Source organism: Papilio xuthus, unplaced genomic scaffold (assembly GCF_000836235.2).
Source record: "Papilio xuthus unplaced genomic scaffold, Pxut_1.1 DF828177.1, whole genome shotgun sequence".
NCBI lineage: Eukaryota > Metazoa > Arthropoda > Insecta > Lepidoptera > Papilionidae > Papilio > Papilio xuthus.
Window position 1 is genome coordinate 3,847,920 of NW_013530472.1, and position 18,235 is coordinate 3,866,154.

Sequence of the window (18,235 nt, forward strand, 5' to 3'; positions counted from 1 at the left end):
TATGTATTCTTCTTCTTCTAGTATATGTTCTTCTATGCTAAATTTCACCGAGGTCTATGCAGCAGTTCTGCAGATACAGTCTGACAAGTATCCATCCATCCAAACATTCGCATTTTATATTTATAGTTGCATTTGTAAAATGCAGGTGAATTTGTTCGGTGAATGACAAAATGCTTAAAAATGTAGTTCGATACATTTATCAAAAGTTTTTTTTCAAGTTTTCTAAGTACTTTGTACTGTAACAGTTGCTCTGTCTTCAGTACAGTTGAGAACAAATGTTGAATATGTTAATAGTTTGAACATTGGTAGACACTTTAAAGGAATTTAAAATGCTGTAACTTCTATACGTAAATGTTAAATGTTTCAGGTTTAATTTTAATACTAGAGAAAAGGATGAAAAAATATTAGGATTGTAGTATACCAAGCTGTTCCCCGCGACTCTTTTTTTTTACATCAAAAGGTGGCAAACGAGCGAGCGGCTACCTGATATCGCTAAAATAGCGAAGTGACTGCTGCCCATAGACATACGCAATTGCATATGCGTTACCTACCTTTAATCGACGGAGGAGAGGATGCACAGAAAGAAAATATCTTCCCTTTCCAAAGCTCTCTCTCCCGGACTCTGTCCGCACTTAATTAAAAAATCCTAATAAAAATGTGTGTTCGTCCAGACTCTGTTCTATATTTGTGCCAAATTTCATCAAGATCCGTTGAGCCTTCAAACAAACATCCATCTAAACATTCGCATTTATAATATAAGTAAGATGTAGATTTTCACATAAAAATGTTGGTTTTAATTTTAAGAAAAGGTTCGAAGAATTTGTAATGAGATCTTTTTTAATATCGCTTCCATTTTACTTGCTTCATTTAAATATCGACATTAAATCATGGCAATTAAAAATTCTCCGAGAAAAGGAAAATTGAGCTAAATTAGAGGGAGTTGGCCCTTGAAAAGATTTTATTTAATAAAGCTACGTATAACCTTTCCTACATAATTGTGAATTGATTGCGTTCTCAGGAAAAAGGGACCCCTAATTGCTAATTATGCGAACGATAAATTTAATATATTCTCGAATGAAACAATTGCGATTTCTTTATAGCAATATAAATATTGCTATAAATACGAGTTTTCAGACTTTATTATACTTCCTTAATTTTGTTTCTCTTACTTAGGTAGTATTATAGTATATTTCGTTTCAATTATTCTATTTGGTTTATAAATCACTAAATATCAAATCATGAACCACCGTGTTTATCTTCTTTATTACTTACTGGCTGCCGCCCGCGACTCCGTCCGCGCAGTATTAAAAAAAAACGTTATTAGTGGACTATGTGTTCTTTCAGACTATGTATGCCAAATTTCAGCGAAACTATTAAGACGTTCTCGAGACAAAGAAACATCCATCCAAACATTCGCATTTATAATATTATGTAGTAAGATTATTTTAGCGATCTCGTTGTTATCCATTGCAGAAAAAAAAAGGTTTGTATTATTTTTATTAGACTGTTAGAGAGGGTAATGTTTTTCGCGCATATGTAAGTTAGTTTTTATGTATGTGGGTTTGTATGTATGTAATTACCATTGTAGAGTTTTTGGAGTTTTAAAATGCATTTAACAAACGACGCTATGTGGAGTCCCAGTCAGTGTTTTCAAATCTGTGGCCTAATTTAGTCCTCTTTCCCTTCCCACCCTTTTCCTTATAAGGATAGGATGGGAAGTGGAAGTGGAATTTCCGGATGAGAGGATGCATGGGAAGGGAAAATATTTTCTTTCTGTGCATCCTCTCCTCCGTCGATTAAAGTTAGGCAACGCAATTGCGTATGTCTATGGGCAACGGTCACTTCGTTGTTTCAGCGATTTCAGGTGGCCGCTCGCTCGTTTGCCACCATATGATATTAAAAATGTTAGGATATATCTGATAAAAATTGTAATGACAATATTTTTGTATCAATATTAAAGCTGTAGAAAGCCAAGGTGTGATATACTCTTTGCAATGTGTGCACCTTATTAGTCGTATATTTGAGTTACCAAAGAGGTCCAAGTTGTATTGATGTGGCTTGTATACTGAGACGCTATTCAACTCGCTTCATTAGTGCTCCTCACACTAGCAAGGGTTACATGTTCCTATGTTTTTATTTTATTAAACCTACAACTTCAAAGGGCGTTGAACTCTTTACAATGTTAATAAATACTAGCTGACGCCCGCGGCTATCCGCGCTTAAAAAGAAACTTAATTAGTGTCTAAGTGTTTTTCAAACTACGTTCTACATTTATGACAAATTTTAGTGAGATCCGTATAACCGTTTAGTATGTGTTCTTTAAGACTGTGTTCTACGTCTGAATTTCAGCGAGATCCGTGCAGCTGTTTTGGAGATACCTTCTAAGTAACATCCATCCATCCAAACATTCGCATTTATAACATTAGTAAAGTAATACTATATTTGTATTCAATGTCTTACTTAATTTAAGGTTAGTTATTGTTTCCGTTGGACGTTTCTGACATGATAGTATTTTAATAAAACCACATTTTATTCATATCACTCATTTTATTCACCTTTATTGTCCATCTTGTACTACTAACTGTCACTCACATTTCTATGTTGCCTGTATCTTATAAACAGTTATATCTAGAAGGTATCAAAATAGAAATTTTTACCTTTCTCTTAATGAAAACTATTACCAAAATTATTAAACAGATTTGCGTTATTAAAATATTTAAATAAACACAATACATGGAATTTAAATTCGGATAATGGAATAGCATTCTATTCATTGAGATAAATGTAACGTAATGAAGCTGGTGAAAAGTTGTCGGAAGTTTTGATTCGATTCCGCGCTCACGGCGAAGATAATTTTTTTCTCATTCATCGGAATTTAATCAGCGTTCAGCCCGACGCCGGCAGCCCGGGGAGCGTCTGGTGGCTACCGTCTGCTGCGACTTGAGACCTTAATAGATACAATGTCGTTAAATTAAATATTGAAGTTTATTTTTTACAAATTTTTCGGCAGTAGATAAACAAAACTGTTTATATTTTCATACCATTCTATTACAGATGAATTAACTCTGTAAGGATTAATAATTAAAAAAAAAACATACGAAGAAGTTTACCAAATCTTATTAATATTATAAAGGTGTATGTTTAGATTGATGTTTGTTTGTACTACGTATTTTCAGAACGGCTAAACGGATCTCTCTGTTTGGTATAGATATAGAATGTAGTCTGAAAAAACACATAGGCTACTAAATTTTTTTTTATACCGCGCGGACGGTGTCACGGACGACACCCACCGTGAAATAAAATCTTATTTGGTAAATTATTTAGTTGGTTATATGGTGATATTAATTAGTTGGTGGTTTGGTGGTGTAATCACACCACATAGCAACATTTACCAATCTAGAAAACGAAATATCTTAAAGTAAAATCTTCCAAAGATTTTATATCAATACTAGCGGACCCGACAGACGTTGTCCTGTCTACACGTCGTTAATTTGATTAAATTAATATGAAGTTGATATTTGATGAAAATTGTGAATCTAAACCATTCCCAGATCCCCTTGAACACACACAAAAAATTTCATCAAAATCGGTCCAGTCGTTTAAGAGAAGTTCAGTGACATACACACTCACAGAAGAATTATATATATAAAGATAAACCATAGTTATGAGGTAAGACTCAACTAAAATCAAAAGTGTTTTTCATACGATATATCAAACACATTAAAACCAAAACAATACAGTGTATCAGTTTATTCTACGATCGTATAACCAAGTTAGCTAATAATTGAGTCCCCTCGGCGTAGTTCGGACATTGTCTCCGGACCTCAGGTGTTCTCGCAATTGTTTCTGTTGGAAATCATTTAGTCCCGGCTACGGATTACTCCCATAAGAACAATGCATCGTTACATCGGCTTGCGAGTTATAAAATTTGAATAAAAAATATTTTCCTTTTTTTTATTCAATAAATAATTGAGGGGGATAAAAGATTTAATTAATTATAAATTATTGTAAATTAGAACTTCCCAATAGAATTATTAAGATGCGTATTTCTTCTAGGACTTTTTGAAATGGTAAAAGTAAATTAAATAATTTCTTAATTTAAATGCATTAACCAAATCACCAATTTTCATCGAACACGTTTCTATTGATCTTTAGAAATCGATTCGTTTGATTCAATTCTATGGCAAGTTTGAATGCATTCTGATTTTTCTATTCACACTAACTACGTACGTTCCGATATCTGAATTGAATTGTAAAGCTAAGCTATTACGACTTCATACTCGTATAGGTCTTTGAAATCCTTTATTTCAACAAAAATACTTCGCGACTTTGTTAAAGATTAAATAAAATAACCAGAATCACCAGAATGTCTGAACGGATCTTAATGAGATTAGCATACATAGAGAACATAGTGTGGAAGAAGTCATAGGCTACTAATTATTTTTTTTAATTTCGCGCAGACGGAGTCACGGACGACAGATAGCTAAGTAATACTGCTAACAATTTATAAAACGTTAAATTATTCAAACTTTCGTGAGATATTATCATCATCATCATCAGCTCACTATACGTCCCCACCGAGGGGCTCGGAGCCTACCCTAAGTTAGGGGTGACTAGGCCATAGTCAACCACGCTGGCCAAGTGCGGGTTGGTTGACTTCACACATATCTTTGAATTTCTTCTCAGATATGTGCAGGTTGCATCACGATGTTTTCCTTCACCGTAAGAACGTCGGATAAATGTACATATGTAAATCGGAAATCGAAAAACACATTGGTACATGGCGGGATTCGAACCCAGGACCTGCAGATTGCAAGTCAAGCGTTAGACCACTGAGATATTATACTAAACCGATATATAAACACATCTAAACACTCACGTATATTCGTCCGGTGGCGACGACGACGATATTGAGTGAGCGACGGGCCGCGTCCGCGAAATGATACCAGTACCACTCATCCTGATGAAGGGCCCCCGATGGGCTCGAAACTAGTCGGTGCCGCCACCGGACGTATATACGTGAGTGTTTAGCCGTGTTTATATATCAGTTTAATATATAAAACGTATTAAAATTGTAAAGGCACTGGAAACATTAACTATTACAACCAAGGTAGTCAATTAATTTATTTCTAATTGAGAAATCGACAAGTTTTAACCATTAGCCGTATAATTGTTGAGGACGGTTCAACCGCTGTATCACAATACCACTATTAACCTTTCTATTTTAAATATTCCGTGAAACTTTATACAAATATACGTAAAATTTTATTGCCACTTAATACTCGGATATTGTAAAACGGCTTTAATTGCTTTTGAGGTAATAGAATTTCATGTTACAACCTTTGTCGTATTAACTATTTTGTTTTATGGTTTTATTATATTGTCTTTGCTCTTATGCGTAAAAAGGTTGTCGCTTAAAATATCGTAATGAACATAGTTTCCTTATGGGTTTTATAAAGGGATATTATACAGTATTGTTTTAGTATTTATCTTAGTAATATTGTAAATGCGATAGTTTAGATGGATGGATGTTTGTCAGTCGGTATCTCTAGAATTGATCAACGGATCTCGATTAAATTTGGAAAAACCCATACGTAAGTAGCTAAGTTATTTTTTATTTCCGCACGAACGGTGTCGCGGGCAAAAGCTAGTTTCTGATAACATGGAAATAACAATTCAATAAGACAATGGACATATCGCGAAAATCATTTCTTAAAATGAAAACATGTTACACTTCATAGTAGAATAATATTAATTTTGAACGATTTTCAAAGCGCAGTATTTTAATAATGTTCTCGTGCTGAATATTTCAGTGCAAAATCTTTTGTGGTCTCCAAACATCCTGTGTAAACGTGCTTTTACCTTTGTCGACTAAGTGGGAGATGAAATCTGAGTGCCGGTTCAATATCTTCTCCCTCTGGATTTCAACGATCGTAGACTCGAAGAGGATATTTTTCATTTCTGTTTAAATATTAAAATTATTTATAGCCTTTGCTTGCGACTTCGTCTGCGCAGAATTAAAAAAAAATCTTGTTATAAATCTAGCCTATGTAATGGAGTAATAATGTGGTTTTTTAATTTCAAAAGAATTATTAAAATCGGTACAATAGTTTTTGAGTTAATTCGATATATACAAAAATTAAAAAAAAAAACATTTTTATAAAATTTGTTATGATGTCACTGGATGGTTGGATGTTTGTTAGAAGGTATCTCCAGAACGGCTCCACGGATCTCGGTGAAATTCGGCTTATATGTAGAACATTGCCTGGAAGAACACAAAAGCTTGACAGGGGTAGAGCCCGCTTTAAAATCTTCGCACGAATTGGCCCGGCTCGCCCGGTGAAATACCACGACCACACAGAAGACAGGCGTGAAGTGGATGCAATTCCGCGTTTCGTCTGATGAGTGTGCGTCCCGGAGGCCTAATTTAGTCCTCTTTCCCTTCTCACCCTTTTTCTTATAAGGAAAAGATGGGAAGTGGAAGTCGACTTTCCGGATGAGAGGATGCATGGAAAGGGAAAATATTTCTTTCTGTGCATCCTCTCCTCCGTCGATTAAAGGTAGGCAATGCATATGCAATTGCGTATGTCTATGGGCAACGATCACTTCGCTATTTTAGCGGTTTCAGGTGGCCGCTCGCTCGTTTGCCACCTTATGATATAAAAAAAAAAAAACATTATCCCGCACTGACGATGTCAGGAACGATAGCTAGTCGACATATAATTTTAATATTATCATATACATATGGACTTATTCTAAAATGTATTAAATTTTATAACATCATGTTTGAGGTGTACATAATTTAACAAAGTCCATTGGCCGGTTTGTTTGTCACATTTCCGTTGAGCTAAAATGTTAAACAAGTCATAAATATATTAGCTGTGCGCTCCTCCACTCAATTTGCGCAAACATCTGAGCCCCACTGCAACCTAATACTTTGTACTTTCGATGTCCACTTGGTAAAACTTGCTTGTTGAGGAAAAAGAGCTTAAAATTCTTTCACTGGTAAAATTTATGCTATAACAAATTTAATAGGGTCGTGCTATTGCTTGGAACTATCCAAGAATTGCTCAAAAAAGTATCCGCAAAAAACTCAAAATCTTCAAATATGCTTAAAATTATTTATAAACAAGGCTATCAAAGTCACTGTTACAGTTTAGTATTAGTAAAATTATATTTTGTATGTTGTTGGTTTGTTATTTCTATAAATATGTCTAGAAGATATATATAAACATATTAATATATTTCTCAGACCGCACATTTACATGTTTAATAAAAATACTTGTGGAAGGATATGAGAAACGTTAATACCTGAGCGAGAAAAAATATTTTCCTCACATAGAGATGTGATGAAAAAAATAAATTACAATTTTGACGTTGTAGAAGAACTAAGGTATCGTTACTTGAAAAAATGTTGAATAAAAATTGGGATCCCAAAAAATATATTATCTTGAAAATAAAAATATTGCAGTTGCCTGTGACTTCGTCTACGTGGAATTAAAATTAGCCTATTCATTCAGGCTGAAATCTTTCTTTGTTTTAAAACACAGATAAGTCCAGCTGTTGGGCGTGTCAACAAATATCGATATATCTATCGATCCCAACTTTCCCATTTATAATATTAGACAGATGAGATAAGATTTTGACAATTCGTTGACAAATGAGGCGACCCCAAAAACCCGGATGACTTCAATGTCTTTATCAAAGTTTGGATAAAATATCATAAGTGACGACTATGATCACTACTTAGACCTCATGTGAGGTTATCATTGTTCATAGTAACGTTCTGATAAAATCAATTGTTTCTCTTTTGTGTTTTAATGAATTTATAATAAACAAAGACGAAGCCACTAAAACTAAATAACTGTGAAAGCAAACATCATTGTGATAAGATGGTATGCATATTAGATTTTACACTTGAATGGATAGCTTCTGAATTAATAAATAATTAAGTATAAGAGTACCTCATGCTATGTACACATTTTACGCAATTTAATTCGTTTCTGATTTTTTGTACTTCATTTAGTTTACAACTAAAGATTATCTTTTGCAAATTCTCATCTCATCAGATTTGATGAAAAATTGTTTATTTATTATAAACATATCAATATTTTTGTATTAGTGTTCTTGGCTAATATATCAAGAGTATTTTCGTTTGGCGTATTCAAACCAGCAAGCTTTATAGCCAATGTGGGCTAAGTGCAATAAGTAGTAGAGAACGGGGAGTACTGAGTGCAAGTCTCGTAAATTATACCGGAAAGAGCTGCCGATACAAAAGTAACGCGATACATAAATCGAGCCGAGGAAGTAGAGGGCGTTAGGGAATTATTGTGTTCGATAGCTGTTACTGGATGTGACACTGGTGTAATACAAGTCTTACCGTGAATCTTGACTGTCGTAACATCTGCGCTATGCAAAATTTGCCACCTCTCTCATTCTATTTGAAAAAAAAAACAGAGATAGCAGTTTATAGGAATCATGGCATTTGCGATTCATTGTTATGTTTAGAAGCAACGAAGATATTATTTATGTTGGTATTCTTGACACATCGCGTGTGTTTCATATTCATAAACTTCCTTAGAGATGTTGCTATTTTCTTACCAATATCAATTTTACGTTTTGTTGATAAAAAGAGTACGATATGCAGCTTATGTACGGAATCTAGTTTTAATGTTATCGGGTTGTTTCGTTTATAAGTTTCATAAAAAGAAGCACAAGGATAGAATATTTGGCACATCTAGTGAAACTAACTCTACAATAAGAAACACCCCGGGATAAACAGCTAATTCCATTATGAGAATGGGCCGTGGCAGGGAGCTTGTGGACAGGGTCGTTGGGGCGCGGACGTAATTACACAGTTCTTAGGCCGGGACGTGATTACAGCGAGACGGTAATCCAAGGTGGCCCTACTAAACCGAACGGGTTGCCCACATCTGTCACATAATCAAGTTTACTCCGAAAATTGGATTGGATTTGTCAGATTTTTGACACATGCCTGGGATCAGGATTGGCTATTAGTTCACGATGTTTATGATAGGGAATTCATTAAGGTTTCTTTGTATTCAATTGACTAAAACGGGTATGAAGATTAGATAACAGTAAAATTTGCATGACTAAATGAAAAAAAGTGTTTAAAACGGAAGACTCTAGGCAAAGAAATAACAGGTAGGTTTTCTGTCCATATTATGTGCGCGGAGCCAATTGACGAAGTTGCAGAGATGCATCACTAGCCGGCAGCAGTTAGTGTGTTATAAGAAGGCGGAATAAAATTAATTAGGCGGGATCGTGCAGTAGCACTCAGCTCGCGAGGCGTCTAGCTAATTTAGAGCTGTGGAATTCGCCTAATAAGTCCGCCCGTTCAAGGCGAGGCGGTGTTTGCGTTAAATTATAAAGCTTATTAAGCATTGTTCCCCCGTGTGTCGTAAGCAGCCGCAATGAAATGTTTCTTACCCGTACTTCATCCGGCTTCAGTCCCCTCCCCCGCGGCACTTCGTCCCGCTACTCTCGCTCCCGGTTGAATTATTTACGTAACACAGTATAAACAAGCCAAGAGAGAGAGTCAAGCCACTGGCGTCTTTAATTAATTCTATCAAGTCAGGTGTAAAAAGAATTTCAAATGAACTTGTAGCGTTTTATGAAAAAGATTTTGTATTCTTCAGCGCTATTCGTTGGACTCAAAGATCTATGCAATCTTTAGAACAAAGACCCGAGATTTAATTGAAAAAAAAAACAAAGCAAAAAATGAAGAACCTCCTTTCAACTTTCTGTGTAAGTTGAAATGTCATTTACGAATAATGTACCTGAATTTGTCAGAACTGTTATTATAATCTATAACAAACATTATTTTTACATATAAAAATAAAATTTGAATTGTAATATTTAAATCACTGCTCGAGAAATGAATAATGAAAGTTCAAGTGACATTAGTTCTGAAGATATTAGCAAGGCAGTGCAGACTTTGGCTTCTGAGGACAATGATGCTTCAGTTCAAACTCCTTCAAATGTCAATAATGTTGTGCTCCTGAATGTGCAATCAGCTGACGATGTGCGGTATGAGGACATAATTAATATTTCAATACCGTTACTTTGTATAATGCAAATGCAAAATTTGCAATGCCATAATTACTTAATATTTTTAAATATTTTAGGACAACAGTATTACCTAATTTGGCGGTCGTAACATCAAATCAAAAGGATTCATGCGATATAAGCAATGGAGATTTCCTATCGTTGGAACGAAATACAATGCAAAATGTAAGGTCGATGTCGAACCAGCCACATACGAGTAACCGATCAAGTTTTCGACCGAGGGCTAAGAGAAGAGGTGATCCGACGCATCATTCGGAGCCTAAAAGGAAGTCTCGTAAGGCAATAATTAAGAACATATATTACGGGAAGCTTCGAAATTTGGTGAAACCATCAAGTGAAACATGAAGTTTTTTATCTGACTGATTTTGTATGGAATTTTTTTGTAATATTAACTTTAGTCTCTTTTATTTCATACTTCGGTTTTATTACTTAATGATATTAAATTAGAAAGATTAATGATATTAAGATAGAAGAGATTTTCAAAACTCAGTGATTATGATTTTTATCTAGGTAAATGAATTTATCTAATCTTGCAACGATTGCATTTCTAATACCCGTTGATTCAGTATCATTGGACGCAAACTCGACTCACCAGTATCGGTTAGCGGATCGTATCGTATCGGAAATTGAATTTCCGATCGGGCCCGAAGCGGACTGTGGGCGACTAGATGTTCCGCGATCTGTGGGGTCCTAGTTACTAGAGCTGTTTAGATTATTTTTTTAATAAATTGTTTTTATATTAAAGTCTTGAGATATAAATTAGTTGCAGAATTACGATTTGACGAATTACTATCCTAAGCTATTACAACCTTCAAGACGCACTTGCGGATTTTCCAGCACTGGAAATGTTTTTACGAATAAAGTTTGATCATAGGGTATTTAAACTTGGATTTCTTATACACTGTCTTCTAAAGATTGATAACTTGAAAACGCAAAGAAATCTTTATATTAAAACATAAGCGAGTTAAATTTAAATTCAATAATGAAACGAAAAACAAAGTTTGCAGCTAAAAATTCTGGTCTCCAGTAGCAAGCGCCCTTCAATGGCGGCGCTCGCACGTATTGTTTCAACATGTTTAGACGGCTAATGTAATGTGCAGTTTGAGAAATTGGGTTTGAAACGCGATCAGGCCAGACGGGGGTTCCCGTATTAGTGATGACGTGAGAAAACGTCGAGAAAGAGAAATTTTCAGTGTTGTTTTACTTAATTTCGTCGAACGTGTACAAACATGTTGAGTGCTGCTTAAGTTGTTTATTTTCTAGCAAACTTTCAGCGATAGGTTTTAGGTGTTTTGTTGGGAACTTCTGCTTAACAGTTTTTTATTTCTTTAATTGAATAAAAAAATGTTTCAAGGTTTTATTCAGACACTGGCGAAAAACTGGTGATATCTTCTGATCATGTAAAAGTAATTGTATTTGCTGGTGCTTTCTTAATTAAATTATAACTCAAACAATCAGAGTTAATCTACAACATGTAACGTAGTTACAGTCAGAACTGTATGAGTTATAGCATGAACTCGTGTAACAATAAACTATGGTCCCCAACCGATCCCTAAACTACGGCCGGAAACTTTACCAACTTAAATGACGTCACAGGACCCGACTGTCTCGCGGTGGAATGGACAACGCATGTTAATTGTATGTTTTGATTAGTTTAATTAGTTTTAGTACGGCATAACTTAACATGCCCCTGGGATGTATCTTCTAAAAACGAACTGTGTTTAATTACGTAGTGGAAAAGTTAGGACGCATATAAAACCCATAGAGATTCGGTTGATTTGCCTTTAGGTACTGTCAGTATTGCCTTCGGGTTTCGTTCGAATTCTTCGGATTTGTTTGGGACTCGGGCTTCGACATTGATGTCTTCTGATAAAAGTAGACAGTGTAAAAAATCATTGGTTGCAATTTTTTTAGCTGCCAGTATTAGGATCTATGTTTCCTAAACGTTAGCAGACCCTAATCACTGTTGATTTCTAATAAAATCTCATTTTTTTTGACCCTGGTTTATGCTGGTATTCATATCGGGTTTACCCGTTATAATTTTTGTTATAAAATTTTAATATAGCTTTACCTTTTCCCCGTTACCTCGATGTTAAACGTCATTAATCATCAGCGGACTACATCCATCAGGAATTCGTTTAAATTGATTTTCATTTGACACCGGATAAAAAGTATTACCCTATGAAAGAATGATTCAGCAAAAAATGCGATTAAGTTGGTACAAAACGTTGCAAGCTATTTATTATTGTTTGATATATTAGTTAAATCTAATATGCAAATAACTACTTAATAGACATTTTGGCGTAGCATATTTGACGAGAAATTATTTCAACGTGTCACAGGAAAATGTAATAAATGTTCGTCGTGAGGGATATTCGTTTCAATTTATCCTTGATCAAGGGATGTTTTTAATCAGTATACTGGTATTAAAAACGTTTTAGTTTACCGGGAACCTGTACTCGGATGCACCGGCGCGTAAAGTTCCGAATTCCGTTGGTGGAACCCCGCCCGTCTGACTTGCTACGATGCATTAATTAATTCATTATTAACGCGGAAGCCAACTGGCAGGATCGTGCACCCATGTATGTAGGGTAACCATGATGATAGTATAAAAAAATGACATAGAAATAAATTTTGTTAGATCTCTAAATAGTAAAATTGATACTTTGCTTGTATTAAATAAAAGCTTTTTTTAAGTATATATCGAGTTTCAGAATCTTGAAAAAAATTAATGGTGTTATTTAAAACTTGTGAATGCACTGAAAGTTTTAAAAACAGAGTGTTATTATTGGAAATTATCCTTAAATAAATATTTTGATGGTCACTTTATAAGTGACTACCAGGATTTACATTCGTTTAGCACGCGAGTTAATGGAAAAGTGCTCGTGTAAGTCTGACAGTGACTGTTACAGAGGAGTCGTGTTATACGGCTGTAATTTTGTTCGCTTCACGGTGCTTACTCCCGTATAGTTGCAGATGCAGAGTTAGGTGTAATTGCAATTTTTCAATTAAATTAGTCTGCTTTAAGACTACTTTTGTATACGCTAGATTAACGTATGTAAATATACACTTGATTCTCATTCACTATAAGGTATAGGCAGAGAATATAAGAATCAATTTACGGTAGAAGTTAAATTTTATATTGTTTTTTTTTTTATAAAAATCAAACGGAATTTAGTATTTGAATTCTTATTAGAAATACTTTATTATTCTTAAAGTTTACTGCTGTTTATTAGTCAACGAAAAATCATAAACAAGAAATTATTTTTTTATATTTTTGGCAACGGTTGCGTTAGTCGTTGACCGTTCTTAAAAAGATTATACACAAAGTCAGCTGCCGCCGTAAAACCTTCCATCGTTCTTTATAAAAAGCTCAATACAGCGTAGCCTTTCACAGTATTAAAAATGTTTTAGTGGCCCAAAGACGCCGACAAACTTGCGACTCGGTTCCGTTGTGAAAAAAACCCTAATTTCCTGCACCCTTTCATTTATATCCCGGCAATCTGGGAGCCTTGTAGCTTATTTATAGGGGTCCCGGGCATTTGATGGCCGGGAGACGGAATGCGTAATGATAAAGCTAATAAAAATGATCCTAACGTGCGACTAATTTGTCGCAAGATGCCAGTTCCAATTTAGATAGTACAAGAAGACAACAAAAAGTTCTCTTATGATTAAACTATATAATAAATATGTAAATGTTTTTATCACTATATATAAAATTTTAAAGCATTAACTAATAGTTTTTTTTTTAAACGGGCAATTTACAATAAGGCGATGTCATCAACTCTTTTAAAATGACTCTTTTACGAAAATCAGAAAATGATTTTTTTACAACGACTTAAGACGCATGTGTGAAATTGTCGCTAGTGTGTATTTGCCCAGTATACACTACAAAGCATAAGATCGTGATGTAGGCATTTTACGAGTCACCTCGACAGTTTGACCGTCACTACGGCGTGTTATCATTGTCCGCTTATTTCTTATGCGATTGAGCCGTTCGTTTGATAGTGCCCTTATCCTACGAATTGCTAGTTAAGGCTATTGATAAATGACGATTGTTGGACATTGTTACGTTATAGAGATTTGTCAGGGAATATGAAGATAGAGTTGTAAGAATATGAAATGAACTTTACTCACTACTGCAAATGCGATCGTCCATTTTGGTGTGGAAAAAATCCTATTGACTTTTTCTAGTCAAATCGTTTTCTAGTCAAATAGTGTGTTAATTTCAGTCAAACTTTTATCAATAGCTTCTAAATTACGACAATTATTAAAACACGTTGATTCATGGCACACATTTTTCATTTCTTTGATAATTTAAAGCGACTAATTGAGAAAAAAATCAGGAATACGAATTATACTCAGATTTCGACATTTCTGTTTACATTTTTTTATTAATATATTAGTAAATAGTAACTTAGTAATTTTGAATTTCTTTTCTTATCTTAAATATATAACAAATACAAAAGTTTACATGGATGTATGGATGGATGTTAGAAGGTGTCACCAGAACTGCTAAACATGTAGAAAATAGTCTGGAAAAACACATGGGCAAGTTTTTTTGTATTACAGGCGACAGCAAGTATTTCATTAAATGTTTTTCTTGGCTACTAAACATTAAACCGCATGAATAGATGAAAGGTAATTCACAAAACTATTTATATCACGACCTTTATGGAGCTTTTACTTGTGTCAGGGTCTCAAACACTAAAAGCTTGAAAAGAAATACGAACCATGCAGGGCTCTTGACTTAAAAGCGCCCAACTAAAAATCTCCGAAATAATTTCTTGCTTTGGGCCGATAAATTTTCAAAGCGTTAGCTAAGCTGCCGTATTTACTTCGCTCTGAGCCCGCTGTAATATATTAAGAGGGGATTTTTTTATTAAAATGCTTTTTTTACAAAACTCTTCTTTTACAAACTGTGCCATTACGATGTCCGCAGTGAGTTAAACTTCACATTATTACTCTAAGCGCAAATTAATTACATGTCGCGTTATTTACTTTGAAAATTAATAACAAAAAAAATTATTTATGTTATTTACTTGTTACATATATTAGTTTTATGAAAAACCGCAACTTCGTCCACGCGGAATTAAAAAAAAATCCATACTTCATTACTTAATATTATAAAAGCGAAAGTAACTCTTTCTTTCCTCTTTATATTATTAGTATAGACGAATTGTCGCATTTGTAGACTATGACAGTAACACAGAATCTAAGGGCATTTGTACATGACACAACAAAGATAAGGCTGCGTCACAATGAGCGAGGCGATGGAAGATAACGTCACAGTTCGCCTCTGGAACTTCGTATCTTGTAGTGTCGTGGCTTCGGCGGCTCCAGTTATTGGAAAGGAAGTCAATAGGTAGGAAAGCGAAGTAATGACAGCAAATACCTGTGTAACCACAATAAGTTTTGCTCACAATAAACTTTTCAATTTTTCTACACATCTGCATTTTATCTACTCTTTGTTTATTATTGTTCGGTGCGATGTATACGTTGTTCATGATTGCGTGCAATTGTATAGTTATTGAAATGTCCTTGAAGTGTCATAATGATTTTTATGATGCCTAACATCTAGACTAGATGTATAACAGTTTGGGAGGTCAATGACCTGTGATAGGATACTTTTAATAATCCGTATTAAGTAAAAAAATGTTTTTATAAATGTTAAGTTAATTTATACGTTATTTGCTTTATAAAGTAATCTGATTGTTTACTAAACTTTTAAATGTATTTTTGTCAGAATATATATTTTTGTTACGAGATAATTAATTATTTCTTCTTAGTAGTAATGATAAAAGAAAGTTTTGTTGTATTGTAACAATGGCATAAGCTCTAGCATTAAAAATAAAATCACATTTGTTACGGAGAATGGAACATGTAGGTCTTCGTAATTCGGTCGGCTATTAGTAATTTTTTTGTACCGAAGGCCGTTGTACTCTGGGGCAGTTGCGCAAATGATATCCATTCTGTTTGAATAGCTTTAATCAACATATCTTTCATGGCTCGTTTCTAACGACACATATCACTTGTTTGGTTTTACCCATTTTATGTTTATCTGGTAGTAATTTTTTTACCAGGTAAAAGTTTTTATATTTTTTGATTCTAGAACGAATTATAAAGATTTCTTAACATCACGTTTACATGCGCGTCGCATGCATATGGAGCGTTGGTGGTTCAGTGGTCAAACACTTGACTTGCAATCTGCAGGTCCTGTGTTCGAATCCCGCCATGTACCAATGTGTTTTTCGATTTACGATTTACATATGTACATTTATCCGACGTTCTTACGGTGATGGAAAATATCGTGATGCAACCTGCACATATCTGAGAAGAAATTCAAAGATATGTGTGAAGTCAACCAACCCGCACTTGCCCAGCGTGGTTGACTATGGTCTAATCACCCTTAACTTAGAGTAGGCTCCGAGCCCCTCGGTGGGGACGTATAGTACACTATCAAATCGCAATAGGTATGTTATTTTGTAAACATAGAGAAAAAAGTCTTCGATATCTCATTATCTCCAATTCCCTACAAAGTAACCGATACATTGCAATGTTTATGTGTCTCGAAACGATTTCGGATATATTCCGTATGCTAGAAAAATCTTTGTTTCCCGATTCACTAAATTCGTTGTTATGAAGTTTTTTATTTTCACATCATCCCTTCACCCTAAACTTCGAAAGGGTGATGTAAAACCTAATATACAATTTAAATTGTGTCCCCAACTCGTAAACGTGGAGCCGCGGACTTATGACATTTATGAAAGCGACCCTTTACTTTTTACAATGGTTATGCTTTGAATAAGTTGCAATTTGTGTGTCATGGGACACATTTTATCTGCAAGTTTGTAGCTTTGTGATTGTATCCATTAATTCTATTATTATTTATCCATCGGAGTCACGAAGCAAATTGGTTTAAAACAATAATTTCAACTGTAGTCTTTATCTTGAAAATAAATAATTAAAATAGAAATTGTAACAATTTTAATTTGAGTTTTTGAGTCGGTTATAAAATACTTAATCCTGCAAAGACTTTACTTTTGCTAAATTTAATATTATTAAAACTAATTTGATAATGAATTCTCCTAAGCTCTCATGGAATAATATCTTTGTCGTATAATTTTAACTTAAATTACAACATTGTATATTATCTCGGTGAAGCGACTCTTAAACATTTTGCATTTTAGAAATATCTCAGAAACTTCGGTTATTTTGTGAAAGAGAGAGCAAAGATAAGTAACAAATTTTAATAATTAGGTACCGACTGTTATATCCAAAGTTAAGGAACGGAACGAGAATAATTAAAATATTATCTAAGAACTCAAAAAGGTATTCTCGAAACAAGGTGTGGGGCAAGACACAGGCGCTATTTTCTGTAGAAAATCTTATTAATATTAAAAATGCTTTGATTGGATGGATGTTTGTTAGAAGGTACCTTCAGAATGGCTACATGGGTCTAGCTGAAATTTGTCATGGATGAACACACATTTTCATCTTTCACTTTAGACCTTTAGAAAATATTTTTTAATATTAAAATAAAATGCTGATTTGATTCTGAAAGACGCGATACTAGTCTCGTATTAAAACTGCCTTAGCTCATAACTTGAGCTTGGCATATTCCGTGGCTTTTTCGTAAAGTTTATCAACTGCTTCCCTGGGAGTGATACAGTGAGTTTTGTTATTCTAACTAATGACACTTCTTGTAGGGCAGCGTAGTCAGGCCTGCATTACACACGTGTATTACCCCTGTTAGGATATGTGCTGTTTTGATTTTGTACGTTAGAACTCTTACCGTGGGTTTCTGAGACCGAATTGTATAAAACTCATTATTTCTATATTTATATAAAGTCCTCAAATTAATAGATACATTCACCCTGCTCAAATACATCGGTACATACACAGCGTCAAATATATGAGTACATGCAAGGTGCCCATAAATATCGTAGCAGCCACAGCGTCATAAGTAACGAAGCAGTCAAGGTGTGCCAAAAGTATCGTAACATTTGACAAAATTGAACAAATTCTTCTTCTTCTTCTTCTTCTTCTTCTTCTTCTTCTTCTTCTTCTTCTTCTTCTTCTTCTTCTTCTTCTTCTTCTTCTTCTTCTTCTTCTTCTTCTTCTTCTTCTTCTTCTTCTTCTTCTT

The 18,235-nt window shown here is 34.4% G+C and overlaps 2 protein-coding genes across 9 annotated transcripts in view; both read left to right on the top strand.

Moving 5' to 3' along the window:
• Positions 1-18,235, top strand: part of LOC106113776 (uncharacterized protein CG43867) — a 219,118-nt gene that overhangs the window by 9,030 nt on the left and 191,853 nt on the right. The window lies entirely within an intron of this gene.
• LOC106113778 (uncharacterized) lies at positions 9,788-10,501 on the top strand. The gene is made up of 2 exons (XM_013306742.1): positions 9,788-10,050; positions 10,149-10,501. The coding sequence occupies exons 1-2, from the start codon at positions 9,899-9,901 to the stop codon at positions 10,432-10,434; spliced, it is 438 nt and encodes a 145-aa protein (XP_013162196.1). The 5' UTR covers positions 9,788-9,898; the 3' UTR covers positions 10,435-10,501.

Bases quoted from the DNA above. Each gene is read 5' to 3' on its own strand.
- LOC106113778 (XM_013306742.1), top strand. From the start codon at position 9,899: ATGAATAATGAAAGTTCAAGTGACATTAGTTCTGAAGATATTAGCAAG. The intron at 10,051-10,148 runs GTATGAGGACAT...TAAATATTTTAG, and splicing joins CAATCAGCTGACGATGTGCG to GACAACAGTATTACCTAATT.